The sequence below is a fragment of the Dunckerocampus dactyliophorus genome, chromosome 6 (genome assembly GCF_027744805.1).
Source record: "Dunckerocampus dactyliophorus isolate RoL2022-P2 chromosome 6, RoL_Ddac_1.1, whole genome shotgun sequence".
NCBI lineage: Eukaryota > Metazoa > Chordata > Actinopteri > Syngnathiformes > Syngnathidae > Dunckerocampus > Dunckerocampus dactyliophorus.
In genome coordinates this window covers 5444179-5461139 of record NC_072824.1, presented here as the reverse complement: position 1 = coordinate 5461139, position 16961 = coordinate 5444179, and the positions used below count along the sequence as shown (strand labels likewise).

The following is a 16961-nucleotide window of genomic DNA, read 5'->3' as shown; positions in this document are numbered from 1 at the left end:
AAAGGCATAATGAGAGAGGTTTTTCCAGGCAAATTTATCGAATAAAGAGAGCACCTGTTAAAAAGCCATTCCAAAGCAACAAAAAGATATCTGAAGTCCCATGAACCTCAAGGTGTAGGATCCTCCAGAGGCTTGCAGTTATGCATAAACCTACTGTTTGGCCACCCCTAACCAATACTCATAAGCAGAAACGGTTGCAACGGGCCAACAAATACATGAAGATGAATTTTCAAATAGTCCTGTTTACTGATGAAGGCCTTGCAACCTTGGGTGGTCCGGATGGATGAAGTAGAGTATGGCCAGCATTTTGGATCAGAATCATTGGAAGAGAGCTGGTAGGCCCTTTATGGTCATTAAAGGTGTGAAAATGACCTCATCAAAGTATGTAGAGTTTTTTAATGATCACTTTCTTCCATGGTACAATATGAACAACCGTACCTTCTGTAGCAAAATTACCTTCATGCATGACAATGCACCATCTCATGATGCAGAGAATACCTACCTTTCTGTCATTGGCTGTTATGGGCATACAATGAGAGGAACCCATGGTTTGGCCCCCTTTTTTTCCCCTGACCTCAACCCAATTGAGAACCTATGGAGCATCGTCAAGCAAAAAATCTATGAGGATGGGAGGCAGATCACAACAAAACAGCAGCTGTGGGAGGCTATTCTGGCATCTTACAAAGACATTCAAGCAGAAACGCTCCAAAAACTCTCAGGTTCAATGTAAGAATTGTGAAAGTTATATTGAAGAAGGGCCTACTGGTTAGCATGTTGGCCACACAGTCAGGACAGGAGATCTGGGTTTGAATCTCCGTTGGGCATCTCTGTGTGGAGTTTGCATGTTCTCCCTGTGCCTGTTCCACTGTAGTCTTTGTTTGAAGCGCCGTGTCGATAGAGCATAAACTGATTTACAGCGTAGAGTGTGTGTTGTTGGTGTTTTGAGAAGTTGATGTGTTTCCTGGTCAGGTTCTGCAGCTGGGCTACAACAAGTTGACCAACCTGACAGAGGGCATGTTACGAGGACTGGGTCGAATGCAGTGCCTCTTTCTTCAGCACAACCTCATCGAGGTCATTGCCACCAATGCCTTCTGGGAGTGCCCCAGCCTCAGCAGCCTGGACCTGTCGTCCAACAAGCTGGCCCGCCTAGACCCGTCTACCTTCACCGCCCTCAACCGTCTGATGGTATGTGAGCTGGCCGGAAACCCCTTCCACTGCGGATGCGACCTCTACAGCTTTCTCACCTGGCTGGAGGCGTTCAACAACGTCACTCACACCTACGACCGCCTTCAGTGCGAGACCCCTCGAGAATTTACAGGATATCCCCTCCTGAGCCCCTTGTTGGGACATGGGAGGAACGCCAGAGTCATCCTTTCAAACAGGTGTCAAGATGGCGTAATCATTCCAGGCATGTCGTCCATCGGACCGGAACTGGATGGCTCTGGCATGGGTCTAGACAACCCGGACTCCGGCTTGTACCACCAGCCGAACTTTGCGTCCACCCCCGATCCCACCTACAACCATCAAATCTCCATGAAGCTTAAGACCGTCTCTTTCTTCAGCGCTTCTGTCATGGTCCAGATACCGAAACCCTATAGCAAGATGTACGTCCTGTCACAGTACAACAACACCTTTGTGGCGGACGTCATGCCCCTTAAGACCATGAAGGAGAACATCAATTTGGATAAACTGCGGCCACACACCAACTACACTTACTGTGTGGCGTCCGTCAGCAAATCCCAGCGCTACAACCACACTTGCTTGTCCTTTACCACGCGGGCGATGGGGCTAGTGGACCCCCGAAGCAATTCGTCCACCACGACGCACTACATCATGACCATCCTGGGGTGTCTCTTCGGCATGGTCATCGTGCTCGGGTGTGTCTACTACTGCTTGAGACGACGACGCATCCAGGAAGAGAAGGAGAAAGCTCTGAGTGTCAAGAAAACCATCTTGGAGATGAGGTACCACCGTCTTTTTGATATGTGGCTAAGTTCTTTATGTTTTATTTATATGTACAGTATCTGTCAATATTAAGATGAGAGAAACCCAATTTCTAATGTGACTCTTGAGCCAAGACTGTTTCAGTCGATAATTTCTCAAGACAAACTGGGATCATCCCTCTTGGTTATTTTGATTCATTACTTCAACTTCATTTTCTCAAGTTCATGCAAAGCTGAATGCAAATGTATTTTTTTAGGCTTTGGGCATTGGTCTTTGTGGGTTTGTGATTTTAATTAAATGAAGAATTGTATTTAGCATGACGATGGGGCGATATTGAAAACAAATTAATTAGTGATGAGACAGGATGTTGTCGTCATCCCTCAGGTACGGCCCAGAGGCGGCGGCGGCAGTGGCCAACAATCCAGCCGCCATGCAGCGCCTCCAGGAGCAAGCCCACCACCAGCACCACCACGGAGGGGGGACGGGGAGCAAGCTTCCCCCATCAGCATCCTCGAGCACGGGCATGCTCCACAGCTCAGCAAACACCACCTCCTCCCGCCTTTCCAGCTTGCCCCAGGTGGAGAAGATGGCGTCCGCCTTTTCTGAGGCAATGGCCGGCAAGGGGAGCTACATGGACGTGAGGACTGCAGGAGGGATGGTTGAAAGCAGAGAGGGAGAGATGTTGACCAGTAGTCCAGGAGGGGAGGTAGGCTTGGACTTGAGAAGTGGGGCTGAAAATGGGACAGACGTGGCAGAGGATTCTGACGATGATGGCCGTGGATCCGCCTCTGAGATCTCCACTATTGCCAAGGAGGTGGACAAGGTGAACCAGATCATCAACAACTGCATTGATGCCCTCAAACTGGATGCCTCCGCTAATGTCACCACCACGGCCGATAACAACCCAGTTTCCACTGCCCAGCCTCAAGTTTGCATGGCGTCACATCCACGGAATCTCCTACCCCTCTCGCCAGGTGACCAAATCATGGCCTCTTCCCCAAAGGTGCACCCAAAGTCTCATCCTCATCCTCAGGCTCAAGCCCAGCCTCACCCTCAGCTTCACCAGAAGCCTCTTCCTCCCTCTATGGCCCCTGTACCCCTGGTGATGCCCCTGTCTGAGCGGCCAGGCATCAGTGGTGGGGGGTTCCTCTCCCCTCCATACCGTGACCCACCCCCTGCCAATGCAGTGCGACCCCTTCAGAGGCAGTTGAGCGCTGACACTGCTGTGACGAAGAACCGATGTGGTGGCCCTGCTGGGGGAATGGTCAAGAGCGGCAGGGTTTTCAGCATGGATGTTCCAGAGCAGCGCAGCGATCCGCCCAAGTACCCGTCGGAAAAAAGCAGCCCTCTTGGCTGTGGCAGGAGCGGAGGTGGAGTAGGGGGCTGTAATGGCAGTGGAATGGGGAGCGTAAATGGTGGTGGGGTGAGCATGAATGGCGGTGGCATGGCGTGTAGTAACAACAGTGGAGGTCGAGGTGTGGCAGCTGGTCAGCAGCAGCAGCAACCGCAGCCGCAGCCGCAGCACCACCACCTGGAAGTTCAGCCCGACTACCACAGCTCCGAACACCGGCATTCCTTTCCTGCTCTCTACTACGAGGGCGGCAGCGAGTCGCCGTCACCGGCGCAAAAGGCATCTTTCCTCAAGCCACTGGGGCGCTCCAAGAGGGATGCCACGGCCGCTTACTCCCAGCTCTCACCCTCTCGCCACCACCACTACAACTCGGGTTACTCCTCCAGTCCTGAGTATTCCTCCGAGAGCACACTGCGGATCTGGGAGCGATTTCGCCCTTACAAGAAAAGCCCCCGAGAGGAGGCGTCCTATATAGCGGCGGGCCACGCCCTGCGTAAGAAGGTGCAGTTTGCGAAGGACGAGGACCTTCATGATATTTTAGACTACTGGAAGGGCGTTTCTGCCCAACAGAAGCTGTAAGCAGAGTTGAATCATTTAAGAAAAGGTTGGATACCAACAGCAGACTGTAACGTTTTGGTGTTAATGTAGCAGGACGCATTTTCTCTCATTTTTCCCGAACTGGGGGCTCATTTTCCTGTTGGAGGGAGAGTTTGAGGTATATATTTTCTTTTAAAAGGTTTCTTTTTCGGATTTGATTTGAGGAGAATTGAGCTAGACTGCCTCCCGCTGGGCGCTTTGGTCCTTGCAAGGCAACCTGCTGAATCAAACACTGATGAGCTAACAAAGGTGAATTAAAGAGAAAAAAACTACCTCATTACTGGCACAGTGCAGCCGAGCTATCTCGCCACAAGCAGCCGCCTTTTCCTGGCTTAAGCCCGCACTCTCTTCTCCCCTAATTCCATCAAACCACCATTCACAAAACAATCATCGCACGCCACCACCAGCACCTGCTCTCCTACAGAAGCGGCATTTAGGGAGATAATGAGGCAGCGGAGTAAGGAATTAAGCAGGTTTGTTTTAGAATAGTCCGGCTCTTGTGCGGGGAAGGGACATGAGGCGATACTTATCAGGCTAATTGTTCTGGCTGGCAAATAGCCAGCATAGAAGCAGCTCGGGGAGGCTTTGTGCGGCGTATCGATTGGGAAAAACACCTAACGGCATATGTTCGGCCGCGTGTGGGCATGTCACTGATGAGGAGGGTTATGTCGTCCATTACTATCGACATCCTCTGTGCTAGCAAAGTGGATAGCTTAGCAGAACTGTTCTGCATGCTGATAACAGCCAACCCACTAAGGTTGAGGCAAACTCTTCCGAGGCCTGAAGGCGTCGTCGTGTCTGTTGCTGTTCCTTATTTACGTGTGAAGCATGTTTCCTTTAAAAAAAAAAAAAAAAAAAAGCTATGAAGAAGGAAATTTACATCTGAATAGCTGGAGCCACGCAGATAGGACACGAGGGTGTGTTGTCAAGCCAGGTGTTAGCTCTCATTTTAAAGAAGTTGGTAATCACATTTAGGACTACACAGCTTGATTGAATTGCTCCTGTATCTTACTCCCAATATAAAAAAAAGAAATGGATGATGCATTTTCCCAACTCAAGGCTAGGCTGCGTTTAAAAAAAAAAAAGAAAGAAAGAAAGTAGAGTAGCAGTGCAGCAAGATAAAATGGAGCTCAAGTGGAGTGAAGGCCTGAGTGGTTGCTCTACCTCCAACACTGTGTGTTTTTGTGTGTATGTGTACACACAAGCTTGCTGCGGACCAAAGTGCCCTCGGGAGGTTGGATTTCAACACTTTTCTGGGGTTGTCACTTTTTCTTGGACACTTGCATTTTCTCTCTGGTTTGAGTTCCGACATTCACAAGCTATAAGCACAATTCAGTTGGAAGTGCTCTTTTATTTTCCCCTCACTTTGATGGAAGCCTAAAAAGCTAAGAATAAAACAGCAACACCGTCTGTGCTTGAGCGCCAATGAATCTGAGATGTTTTGATGAAAAGTATTTTGGGATTTGCTGCAGACAAAGTTGACAAGCTAAAGGAAAACCCTAAAAGGGACGTTCAGAAAGTGGTGAGAGGTTGACAGTTTTTTTTTTTTTTTTTTTTTTTTTACCAGAAAGCATCATGACAGGAAACCTTGTGGAGGTTTTTCTGGGGTTTTCTTTTACTTTGTCACTCTTCAGTAGTTTTAATACAAAGAACCAGAGCAGAAAGACCAGAACATAAAGAAAAGACAATTCCCAGACAGGCAAATATGACAAAATATGACCAATAAGGTGGACTACTACTTAAAAAAGATGGGGTTTAATTAATTGGAAAACCTTCAAAACTACAAATTACGACAAAGCTAGTCAGCAGGCACAGCAAAAGTACCGCTCTGATTTTTGTTCCTGCTCCTACATTTGTGCAGCCAGTTGTTGCTGGGCAGATTTAGTGGGGCACTCTCATTTTTGCCCCATAAAGACCAGCATCCCCATCTGCTGGATATGGTGGGTCACTGTGCCCCTACTTCCCACTGACCCTTAGCTGAAAAGACTTTGTATAGTCTTTCTTCATAATGAAAAAGTGACATCCCTACAAGTTGCTGTTTGGAGAAGAAGCTAGCTCCAGTCAGAGGGAACGACAGTAGCAATTGCCTTCAATTCATTGAGGTGTTTCCTATTTTGCGTTGTGTTGTAATGACGGTTTGTCCCAGTTAGCTTTCTTGTGCTTTGTTAGTATTTTTTGTTGATGTTGCATGCACACTTTGACAACACAAGAGGCCCAAATGCTGTCAAATTTTTGACTGTATGAATGTTCTGTATACTCAAGGCTGGCCATGGAGGGAGTTCTCACTGCTGCTGTCTCTACGGGAACCCCTGCGCCCCCCCCCCGCTCCCATACCTGCCGGCTGCTTGGACGTAGTCAATACCAGAGCAGCCAAAGTCACGCTAACCTTCCAGAGAATGTGGCCGCTCGTTTGTCACGCCGTGACACGCTATATGTAATGCCGCCATCTAATCTGAGCCTGAGAGGCGCGGACCTCCTCCAAGGCCGTTAGCTCACTCCCACTGCCCACGGGAGACTTGTAAATTCCCTCGCATTAATGTATATTATCTCGGCAAATTTATGGAGACGTCAAAACATAGCTTATCTGCCATGTTGAACAGTACATCCACCCCCGTCAGTCGACATGCACCACACAGTGTAGCCGTTAAAAGGTGATCATGCCAAACAGTGAGCATGTTACCTGCATAAAGGAAGCCTTCTCTCTAACAACTGATGTAAGGTACACATTTTTTTCTGTCCAAGGTAATTAGTGAGTGATTTTTCACAGGCTGATGTGCTTTTGTGTCAGGTCAGACAGGCGTGCCTGTATGATGAACTCTGCCCAATTGAAATGAATGATGACTGTTCTCAGCCTCCCACAAGCTCCTCCAAAGGCCCGTCTTACTTATTTACCCCTCATAACTTACCAGAATGGGACACAATTGAGGGATTAACCCTGAAGTCTGTAGACAGGACACATGAGAATAAGAATTTTTTAAAAATTCTATTAGACGTACCTCCTTTACTATTAACAGCACGTGAGGTCAGATTAAGATGTACTTTTTCCGTGCGAGAGCCATGGACTCGGACTTGGAGGTGCTGATTCTCTTACGGCTTTTATTTCCAGTTTATTTTCTTGTCAGCAAGAATAATGACGGCACACACGTTCATTAAAGACATTACACAGGCTGTAGAAAGTCATGGTGTATCATAAATCTCTCTGCAAACATTATACTGGCGACATGCGGACAAACAGAAACAGCCACGCAACCCAGCTTTTGAGGGATTGCCTATTCAGGTGTGAGGCTTGGCTTGCCGCTGCCTCATCTTGGGTTTCTGGCTAGTATTTCATCGGGAAATGTGCAAATTCAGCAATTTTTACTGAAAATGTTAAAAATGATACAGAATACATACAGAAAATACTTTGAGAACACAGATTAATGGATAAATATACGTCATTCCAGGTATGCCAGTTAGGCAAGCTACCTATAACACATATAATCTTTACAAAATGAGTGTTTTGTTGTATTTCTGTTATCATGTTAACAGCTTTTCAGTTATTTTTGCGCTTGTATAATTGAGCAGTTTGACCCTGGACCAGATTATTGAAGATTGGTTCCATATCTGAACAAAACGAGCGTGACTGACGTGTATTAATATCCCAGTGACCTTTACTAATTATTTCATCAGACAATAATTATAAGACACCAACAGAAACAAGCCAATATTTTTCATTTTTAATCTGACACATATTTATATTGAGTATCGTTGGGAGTTTTTTTCCCCTTTGACTTTTCTCCACCATCAATCCAGCAGGCCTGATAGTGTTTTCAATGCCATGTCAAAGGCATGTCATTACCATGCTACAGGATCAATGTCTGGTTGGGCGGGTCCACAGAAGAACAATGCTGATATCCCCCCGAGGCGGTCTGTCGGACAACCTCAAAGGCGGAAGGTTCCGCTGTGGCCTTTTGCTCTGCTTAAAGGAAACGCGAATCAATTAGTTTTAGATTAGCACCACGGGCCATGCATAGATGGAGCCTTCTGAATATAATAGCTTCATTAGGAAGAATGGAGGAGATGTGTAAGGGGGGGGGTGGTTACCTACCTGTGTATACCCTGAAGGCTTTCCTTTCGATGTAACGTTAGCTCAGTTATTCACAAGCACACCGAGGACCATAATTCATGGGACTCATAACAGCCCAGTGTTTTTATCTGAGCACTCCTTATTTAAAAGCACCACACTTTATATTTAATTGACTTGCTCTATAACGTTTTATCGTGCTCCGACACAAATTACCACTCTTTTAGTGGGAATGTTCGCCCCCGCCACGGTGTGCTAAGTTGTACTTGTAGACAAAACCTCTCACAGACAATCTATGGAAGTCCATTTGGGTCAAAAGTAATCATGGCCGTCGTTTCCTCTGGAGGTTGACGATTTGTTATCTTCAACTTAGAGGGAATTTTTTCGTTTTTAGCTTTTCGTGGATGTGTTGGGAGAGCCCCTACCCCCGGAGAATTAACTTTTTATTAAAGAAAAGCCCAGTTACAGCTTACAAACTGCTTGCCGCAATATTTGTTGCCAGGTTTTGTAGCGTTTCAAAGTTATTGGAAACACAAATCACCTGTCACATATCCCGGAGCGAGACTCCTTAGGGCTGTTGTGGCAAAGAAAGCCTAGACCCCCGATGACACCCTGGAAGCAGCAGTGAGGTCTCCTTGCCTCCTTGTTTAATTGAACTTTTACGTTGACTTTTGTTTTGACGCTGTAAAGCGTTTTACGGACACAAGCTGACATTGAGGACTGAGCCCAGGAGCACTCTCCTCCTTTTTCCCTGCTTTCCTTTTCCTTTCCTCTCAACAGGTTAATGGAACACAATAACCAACGCTTTGAACATGAGGGAGACGATGGGACATAAATGAAGCAATGACAGAAAATCATCCAAGAATTCGAACTCTAACTACTATCACAGAAAATCTATTTATGTTGAAGACATGACATACCATGTCAATGTTCTGACTCTTTTATTTCATCTTCAGCACATTTCAGAGGCTGCAGTCGGGTGCAATTAGATGTATTTCTGTGCTGTCGTGCAACAAGGTGGAACAGTGCTGCTATCCAAGACAGGGATGAGGAAGACTAACCAGGGCTTGGCTGGGAGTTCATCCGGAACCTACCCTTGAGAGTCTGCTGCAGCTTTGCCGGATGAATGTGCATTGGATGTTTTTTTTTTCCATGAGTGAGTCAGGAAAGCAATGAAACAATGTCACTCCAAATACAATGCAGGCTCAAAAGTATTGGGACCCAGCTCTTAATCAGTGACTGAATCAATCAGATGTTGGACTAGAGTCCTCTCAATCTTAATTCTTCATTTCAGCAAGATATTTTGGATGGCATGGGTCCGACTTTCCCTCAGAGAGACACTCCTATATCTTGTAGAAAGTCTTCCCAGAAGAGTGGAAGACGGTTCCCAGTACTTTTGTACATTAGCTTAGCCTGGTAAATCTGCCATCTCTGCAGAACGATTTGCAAATATGTCTTAAATCTGGACAGGCAAAGTCAACCAGACAATCGTTCATGTTTTAAATGTTTGAATGCTGACTTCCTGCATTGAGCAATCCGAAATATCCAGATCATAATCGTCGACAAAGACTCCCGCCATTGTCTTTCTCTGATCCGATACAGTTATTGGTTTGTAAAATTGGTCAGTTCTTCATCTGGATCTGTTTATTTTGAAGAAGTTGAGCTGAGGAGTCACGAAAAACGCCCTCTTGTACTTGTGATGAACTAGTGAGTGGAGTGGCTAAATTAAAGGGTCCCTGACATGATTCACCTAATTAGCTTGAATATATATTGTTTGTGATTATGTTCTACATTGCTTGATTTCAGTAAATCCGCAAAAATGACATTTGTAGTTCATGGTGCCAGTCATGACAAACTAGTTCTCGCAGCTCAGCGTCATTTCCGGTTGTGACGTAATGAGGGTAATAACACTCAGCTAAAGCAGCGTAAACAAACGCTTCTTGGAAATAGATCATCGACTTAGTTCAGTATTTTCTTCAGCAAAATAGTAGTCATGCCAAAATGTTATGTTGCTGCTGGATGTTCACAGTTTCCGAATTATACTGTAAAGTTTGCTTTCTTTTTCAAAAGACGAAGGTTTCAGACAAGATTGGACGAAGCAAGTGCAGAGAACAAGAGACAGATGGACGCCTATCCCCAGTTCTGTCCTTTGCAGTAATTACTGACTGCTTCGAAGGAACACCTTTACAAGAAGCATTTGGCTTGAAAGTATGGTATAAGCACATTTTGAAAAAGTATGCTAATTCCACCGGTACACAGGAAAAAACATCAATGAAGAACAACCACTACGTCAAAGAGAGTAAGTCATGTCTTCGTTAGTTAATGTCTTCCAAACACTTTTCCACGATAGTGACAAGGCTGCAAAGCATTATACATGTTACATAAACATCTTTTGACAGCGATATGTTTACTGGGGGGGGGCCTCCGGGCACCGGCAGCGATGATGATCATTCATCGTCGACTTGAAAGCACATGTACATTAAAACAGGCTATAAAAACCCCTTTAAGTAGAGAAGCCGATTTAAAACAACAATTCAAGGATAAGCAACTCCAGAGTAATTTACACTTACCATTCTCTGTTTTGAAGGCGACCAATCCCAATCTCCATGTCTTAAGGTTTAAGTCCCTGTTCTGCAAGTTCTCTATTTAATCTCCAAATGTTTCTTCCTCCTCAAACTACTGACACATCACTCAAATCTTCGCTGTAATCACTGTAAACATCCTCTGTCTCGTACACCGCCAATTTTTTGTGGTATTACCCTGATTACGTCGCACCCGGAAATGAGGCTGAGCAGTGAGAACTTGTTCGTCATGGCTCAGGCCATGAACTACAAAGGTCATATTTGGGAATTTACCTTTCAATAAATGGTACAATGTGGAACATAATATAAACAATATATAAAATATTCAAGCAAAGTTGATTAATCATGTCAGGGACCTTTTTAAAAATAATAACAAAAATTACAAAAGTAATTACAACTCCATACGTGCAAAACCAAAGATCAATGGTTCCATCTGTTTGTTGCCAGTAGTTGCGGCCACCTTTCATTTAATTATCCATCAGATGAGGCTAAGGTTGGTTTGCTGAGTTTGATTTCTTTATACTCGACCAAATAATGAAGAGTTTGATTAGAATGGACAAAAGCGTCCTTAGACATTTCATTGAACTCACTGAACTCTCAGACTAGAGCTGTCCTATCTAGTCTTTGAGCATGAAGTGATGAAGCCTGCTCGGATGAGAGACGAAACGTCTTCTAAGACAAACTACTGAACAGTCCAGTTGCGATCGATTCAATGCCCTGAGAACTCACTGAACTCACTTAACATATTTCCATTGGATTCACATTCATTCCGACATTCAAATGAACATCTAAGAGTTTCTTCAGCATTTACGGAGGTACTCGTGCCTTAAACCACTTCAACCACTTTGCTTGACTCTGCCAGTCCTGAAACGCCCAAGTGGGTGCCACAAAGACGGACTTAAATTGACCTTGAACTTCTAGCCACCCTGGATTGTCTTCGTGAAAGCAGAATTTTGTAAGTCTGCTGTTGAGGCTGACTGACTCGATTTATTCATTCTTTGGCGGGTTGATGTGATTTTTGGGATGACAACTGAGCAGGAATGACAACAAAGACAAACAAGCAAAACTGGAGGAGTTTTTACCGGAGGCCAACTGTGACACAAACACACACACACACACACACACGTAGAGAAATAACAAGTGTACTGTTTGTGCTTGACTAGATTAGAGTTGCACTGTAACGACGTGATGATATGGGAGAACACACAACCTCCCCTTACACACACACACACACACATTGACTCCTGCCTATGTCAAGTACAGACTGCATATTTATATTCACGTTTACAGATACTACGATCTTAAAAGTGCCAAAAGGGCGAGTTTTGCAGAAGCGGTGTGGATCCAAACATCTGTAGAAAAGAGTTCAGTGTCTTTTCTTTTTAAAGTGGTCACATATCCTTGTGTTTTCGTGACACTTTTTTTGTATTTTCAGTGCTGTCGATCACGAATGTTGACACATGCTCCTCATGGCTCCCTCTGGTAGCAATTTAACCCAAACAGAAGCTCAATTAAGAAGGTCCGCTTGTCGCCTGCCAGCCATCCGTACACGCCACAAAAAAGGACCACATGCAACCACATCTTCAAAGCGTTATTAATTAATTTGCCTTTCAGTCAGACAGCCTTTTCAATCACACACACTAGGCTGTACATTTTACCCTGTCGGATCTTAAGGAGGTTCTAAGTAAAGCTTCAACATGCAAAAAGATGAAATGGGAGTGAGACAAAAAAAAATAAAAATGGAGTGAGCATTTTTTTGCAAACAAGCATTGAAGTGAAATAGGCTATTCATCAGACCTTAGCTCAAAAAATCCTTGAAAACCCTAGAGTATCTATCCATCCATTTTCTATGGGTTGCGGGGGTATGCTGGAGCCTATCCCAGCTGACTTTGAGCGATAGGCGGGGTACACCCTGGACTGGTCACCCCTAGAGTAGAAATGAAAATTTGCAAAAATGAGTCAGTAATGCTAAGTTACGCCATTCTTGTTAATCAGCTGAAAAATGGGTTTGGGCATGCTTGATGCCAGTGTTTCCAGGAGGTTAGTGGGTATGTTGCTCCAGGTGGTGAAGATGGCATCACGGAGGGCATTCACTGTCTGGAACTGATGTCCATCTTTGTAAACTTCCCTTGCCATCCATCCCCAAATGTTCCCCATTGGATTTAGATCAGGCGAACATGAAGGATGGTCCAAAAGAGTAACCTTATTTGTCTGGAAGAAGTCCTTTATCAGGCGGGCATTGTGAAGTGCAGCATTGTCCTGTTGAAAAAAACACTCATTATCACACAGACGAGGGCTTTCAGTCATGAGGGATGCCCCCTGCACCATCTCCACATAACCAGCTGCCGTTTGACACCCCTGCACAACCTGAACCTTCATTGTTCCATTGAAGGATCACGATGGCGCCCCCTCCACTGTGCCGTGTGGAAAACATCTCAGGTGGAATCTCCTTTTCATGCCAGTAACGTTAGAAGCCATCAGGACCATCAAGGTTACATTTTTTCCTCATCAGAGAATAAAACTTTCTTCCACCTTTCAATGTCTCATGTTTGGTGCACTCGTGCAAATTCCCAAACGGGCAATTTTGAAGGAGAAGAAGCCTTTGAAGGTGTTTTTTTTCTTCTTAAAAGCCTTTTCTGGAAGATGCCGTCGGATGGTTATTGGACTGTACTCGGCACCAGTAACAACCTTCATTTGGGCCGAGGCTGGTCCCGTGTCTTGATGGACAGCCTATGGGATCCTCCGACTCAGGGCCGTTGACATTTTTTGGGGGGTCTACCACTTTTTGTTCCATAACCATCAGGATCTTTGAAGAAGTTTCAAAAGACTGTCTTACTGCGTCCAACCTCAGCAGCTGCGAGAGGCCTTGCTTATGCAGCTCAAAAGAGAGAAAGCTTGTTTGCCTTTGCCACCAAGAGATCATGACAGAAAATGACATTGCATTCATATTTTTGCCAACAAAATTAGAGGAATAAGCTCACTCTTTTGGACCATCCTGAGTGTTCCCCTGATCTAAATCCAACTGAGAACATTTGGGGATGGATGGGAAGGAAAGTTTACAAAAATCAGTTCCAGACAGTGGATGCCCTCCGTGAAGCCATCTTCACCACCTAGAGCATCATTCCCACATCATTCACACTTTTTGGAAAATTTCATTCTATTTTCGAGGGGTTTCGTTTTTTTTTTTGTTTTTGTTTTTTTTAGGTATTGTCTTGAGCTTTTGATCAGCTGTAAAGGTCTTAACATTTTGATCAGGAATGTATAACAGTGTGGATGCAAACAACGTGTAACGTTTCACATTACAACCATACACTGTACACCAAGTGATTTTCCTCACTGAAAGTCTAATTACACACGTGACTGCGTTTTCAGTCACCCACAAGATGTTCCACAGATGCTTTGTCATCTCATCCTCGCCTGACTATTGAAAAGACATTGGAGTCTACATGCGTTGCTGCGATACACTCGCAGTCAGAACACCATTGTATTTATATGAGATGTAAGACCGTTTTTCATGGATTACAGAATCTAACTTCTCACACTGATGTTGTTGCTTCCCTGGACAATCAAAAAAAAACTTCTGATTGGACTTCCTTTTTTTTAAGACTGCTGTCTGGATGGTCATTGATTTAGGAATACTACACCTGGATGGTTTCTGGTGTTGGACTATACAAACAAAACTCTTTCTGGATAGTCATCAGTTTAGGATGATAGGTACTAGGTTTGGATTAAATAGTTTCGCTTGTCTTAAACCAATGACAATCTTCAAATCGGATGGTTGTCGGAGGACTGTAAAAACAAGGCTCTATCTGGACAGTCATTGGGTTAAGATTATAGATACTCCATTTGGACTCCATGGTCATTGGTCTAAGCCCAGCGGAACTAGTTTTTGGATGGTTGTTGGTGTAGGACAGGGGTCGGCAACCTTTACCATCAAGAGAGCCGTTTGTCTTCCTCTTCCAGTCAAAAAAAAAAATTGTCTGCAGCTGTTATCTTGTTTCAATTGTACTTGTTGCAACAACAAAATTCAACTAACAGAAATGCAGTGAAATCATTGAAATACTTAACAATGTAAGCCTTTTTGAGTGGTTCTTGTATTTGTGTAAAATCAAAACAAAGCGTAGCCAACTTTAACAGAGTTCTCATACCTGCATATCAGTGTAGTATGCTCAATACCGTTTACGCCTGCTCTGAATTCATGTCATTAATTTGCCTACTTGTGATGTTTGTCGCCATTCTATTGGTCCTGTTCTTGACTGTCTTAGAGAGGCATTTTTAATTTTCTGAATAATTTCCTGTTTATTTTTTAATTCAGAGAATAGATGCTCAGATATTTTTAAGAGTGATTCTTTCATGTATTCTCCATCTGTGAGCAGCTTCCCCCTTACGATCTCATGTGCAGCTCAGTGTTGCCAACTTGGCGACTTTCCAAACCCTCTTATCCTCTCAAAAGCGACTAGCAACAAATGTAGGGCCTTTTCCTGGAGTCATTGGAGACCTTTCTGGTATTTGGAGACTTAAAAGTGAAAAAGTATTGTTGCGCGGTTGCTGCCGAGAGGTCCGCCCTGTCCCAAAACAGTCACAAGCGGACAGTGCACAGTCACTTCCCGTGGCAAACTACGTGTCTCTCCGGGAGTCACCACCTCGACGATTAATGTCAAGGGCTCCGAGCACAGAGCTGCAGCGTGCTCATCGTTACAAAGGCTGAAGAGCAACAATGCTAAGCCAGGAACCGCAGGTTGCCGACCCTTGGCGTAGGACTATAGAATCAATCTCTATCTGGACGGTCATCAGATTAAGACGATAGCTACTAGGTTTGGATTGGATGGTCACAAAATTGGCTTCTAACTGGATGGTTGTTGGTGTAGGACTATAGTGACAAGCCTCTACTGGATGGTCATCAGTTCAAGATGGACATGGGTTTTTAAGACCATAAAAAATAACGTATGACTGACAGGTTGTTGGTTCGACATTAGCTTCTGAGTATATTGCCATTTTAAAGATTTCTATGTGGATGTTTTTTGGTTCAAAATTAATAGAAGGGTGTGTATGTGAATGTACATGCACACTGAATGAGTTGTTCTTATACTGTCATCATTTCAGAGTAAAACACTCCTGGAATGTCTTCAAGCAATCATGCAATGAACAACCTTTGGTGTGATGTCACATACCCCCTCACCCCGGCTGTCTCTTCCCCCAGCAGATCGATTGATTAAAAGCAGTGGCAGCAGTTGCCGGGGGCGACAGGGAGGAAGAGTCAAGGTTGCTAGGTAGCAGATAAGAACACAAGATCTCATTAACTGCCTTTCATGGCAGTGAGAGTACAGCGTGGCGGATACTGCCACGGGATACGCACACATCCAAATACACTTGGCTTCACATGTTGTAATTTAATGATGACATCAGTTGAGGGAGGAACTGGATTGAAAATTATCTAATATTTCCTCGCAGAGTGAAATTGTGATCTAAGCAGGTTTTAGTCACGACCAAACATGGCAGTGTGAGGCCATTGCTGTGGAACTTTGCCATTGGTTGTGTTTGTACTGAGGAATGAGAACATTGCTAAGCTACTTAAGGCTGGGAGCATGAGGTGGTTGTTTCCTTGGTGTTTTATTTGACCAAAGAGACTAGCTTCTAGTCTGAACGTGGACTCTTGGAACAAGCCATTGCTGGATGTTTGGTCCTCTAACAATAAGCCGTTTAAGGTCAGAAAGCTTGATGAATTCTCTTAATTATTATAGGCTTTGATGACCCAAGCTAGCTCATTAAAGAAACTGTAGTCTTGGTCCGTCGTTTAACACAGTGGTCCCCAATGTTGTTTGACCCGGACCGGCTCGTGTTCCCACAAATATCTGACAGTTTGTTTTTCAGAGAGAAGATTATAATGTCAGTGTTTGATGTGTGTGGTAAAAGCAATGTGCTAGCATGAATTAACATGAAGTTGTGCACAGAACAAATATGCACATTGGCACTCAATAACGGAGCCGCACGGTGGTGGTTAGCATGTTGGCCACACAGTCAGGAGATCGGGAAGATGTGGGTTCGAATCTCCGTTGGGCATCTCTGTGTGAAGTTTGCATGTTCTCCTCGTTTTCTCCGAGTACTCCGGTTTCCTCCCACATTCCAAAAACATGCATGTTAGGTTAATTGGTGACTCTAAATTGTCCATAGGTATGAATGTGAGTGTGATTGGTTGTTTGTCTATCGGTGCCCTGTGATTGGCTGGCGACCAGTTCAGAGTGTACCCCGCCTCTCGCGCAAATTCATCTGGGATAGGCTCCAGCATACCCGCGACCCTCGTGAGGATAAGTGGCATAGAAGATGGATGGAGCACTCAATAACATCATCAAAACTTGCCTTTATGTTCTCCCACATAGTATCAGCAATTGGGAGCAAATAAGAAGTGAGAGAAAAACATTAAAAA

General features: G+C 44.7%; 1 protein-coding gene across 4 annotated transcripts in view; it reads left to right on the top strand.

The window, feature by feature from the left end:
* The window catches only part of LOC129183375 (protein phosphatase 1 regulatory subunit 29-like), a 182184-nt gene extending 166003 nt beyond the window's left edge, over positions 1-16181 (top strand). For all 4 annotated transcript variants that reach the window (XM_054780527.1, XM_054780524.1, XM_054780526.1 and 1 more), the window contains 2 exons: positions 970-1964; positions 2329-16181. In XM_054780527.1, coding sequence (XP_054636502.1) covers positions 970-1964; positions 2329-3874 — 2541 coding nt within the window. In that variant the 3' untranslated portion in view covers positions 3875-16181. The remainder of the gene's footprint in view (positions 1-969; positions 1965-2328) is intronic.
* The last annotated feature ends 780 nt before the right edge of the window (positions 16182-16961 follow it).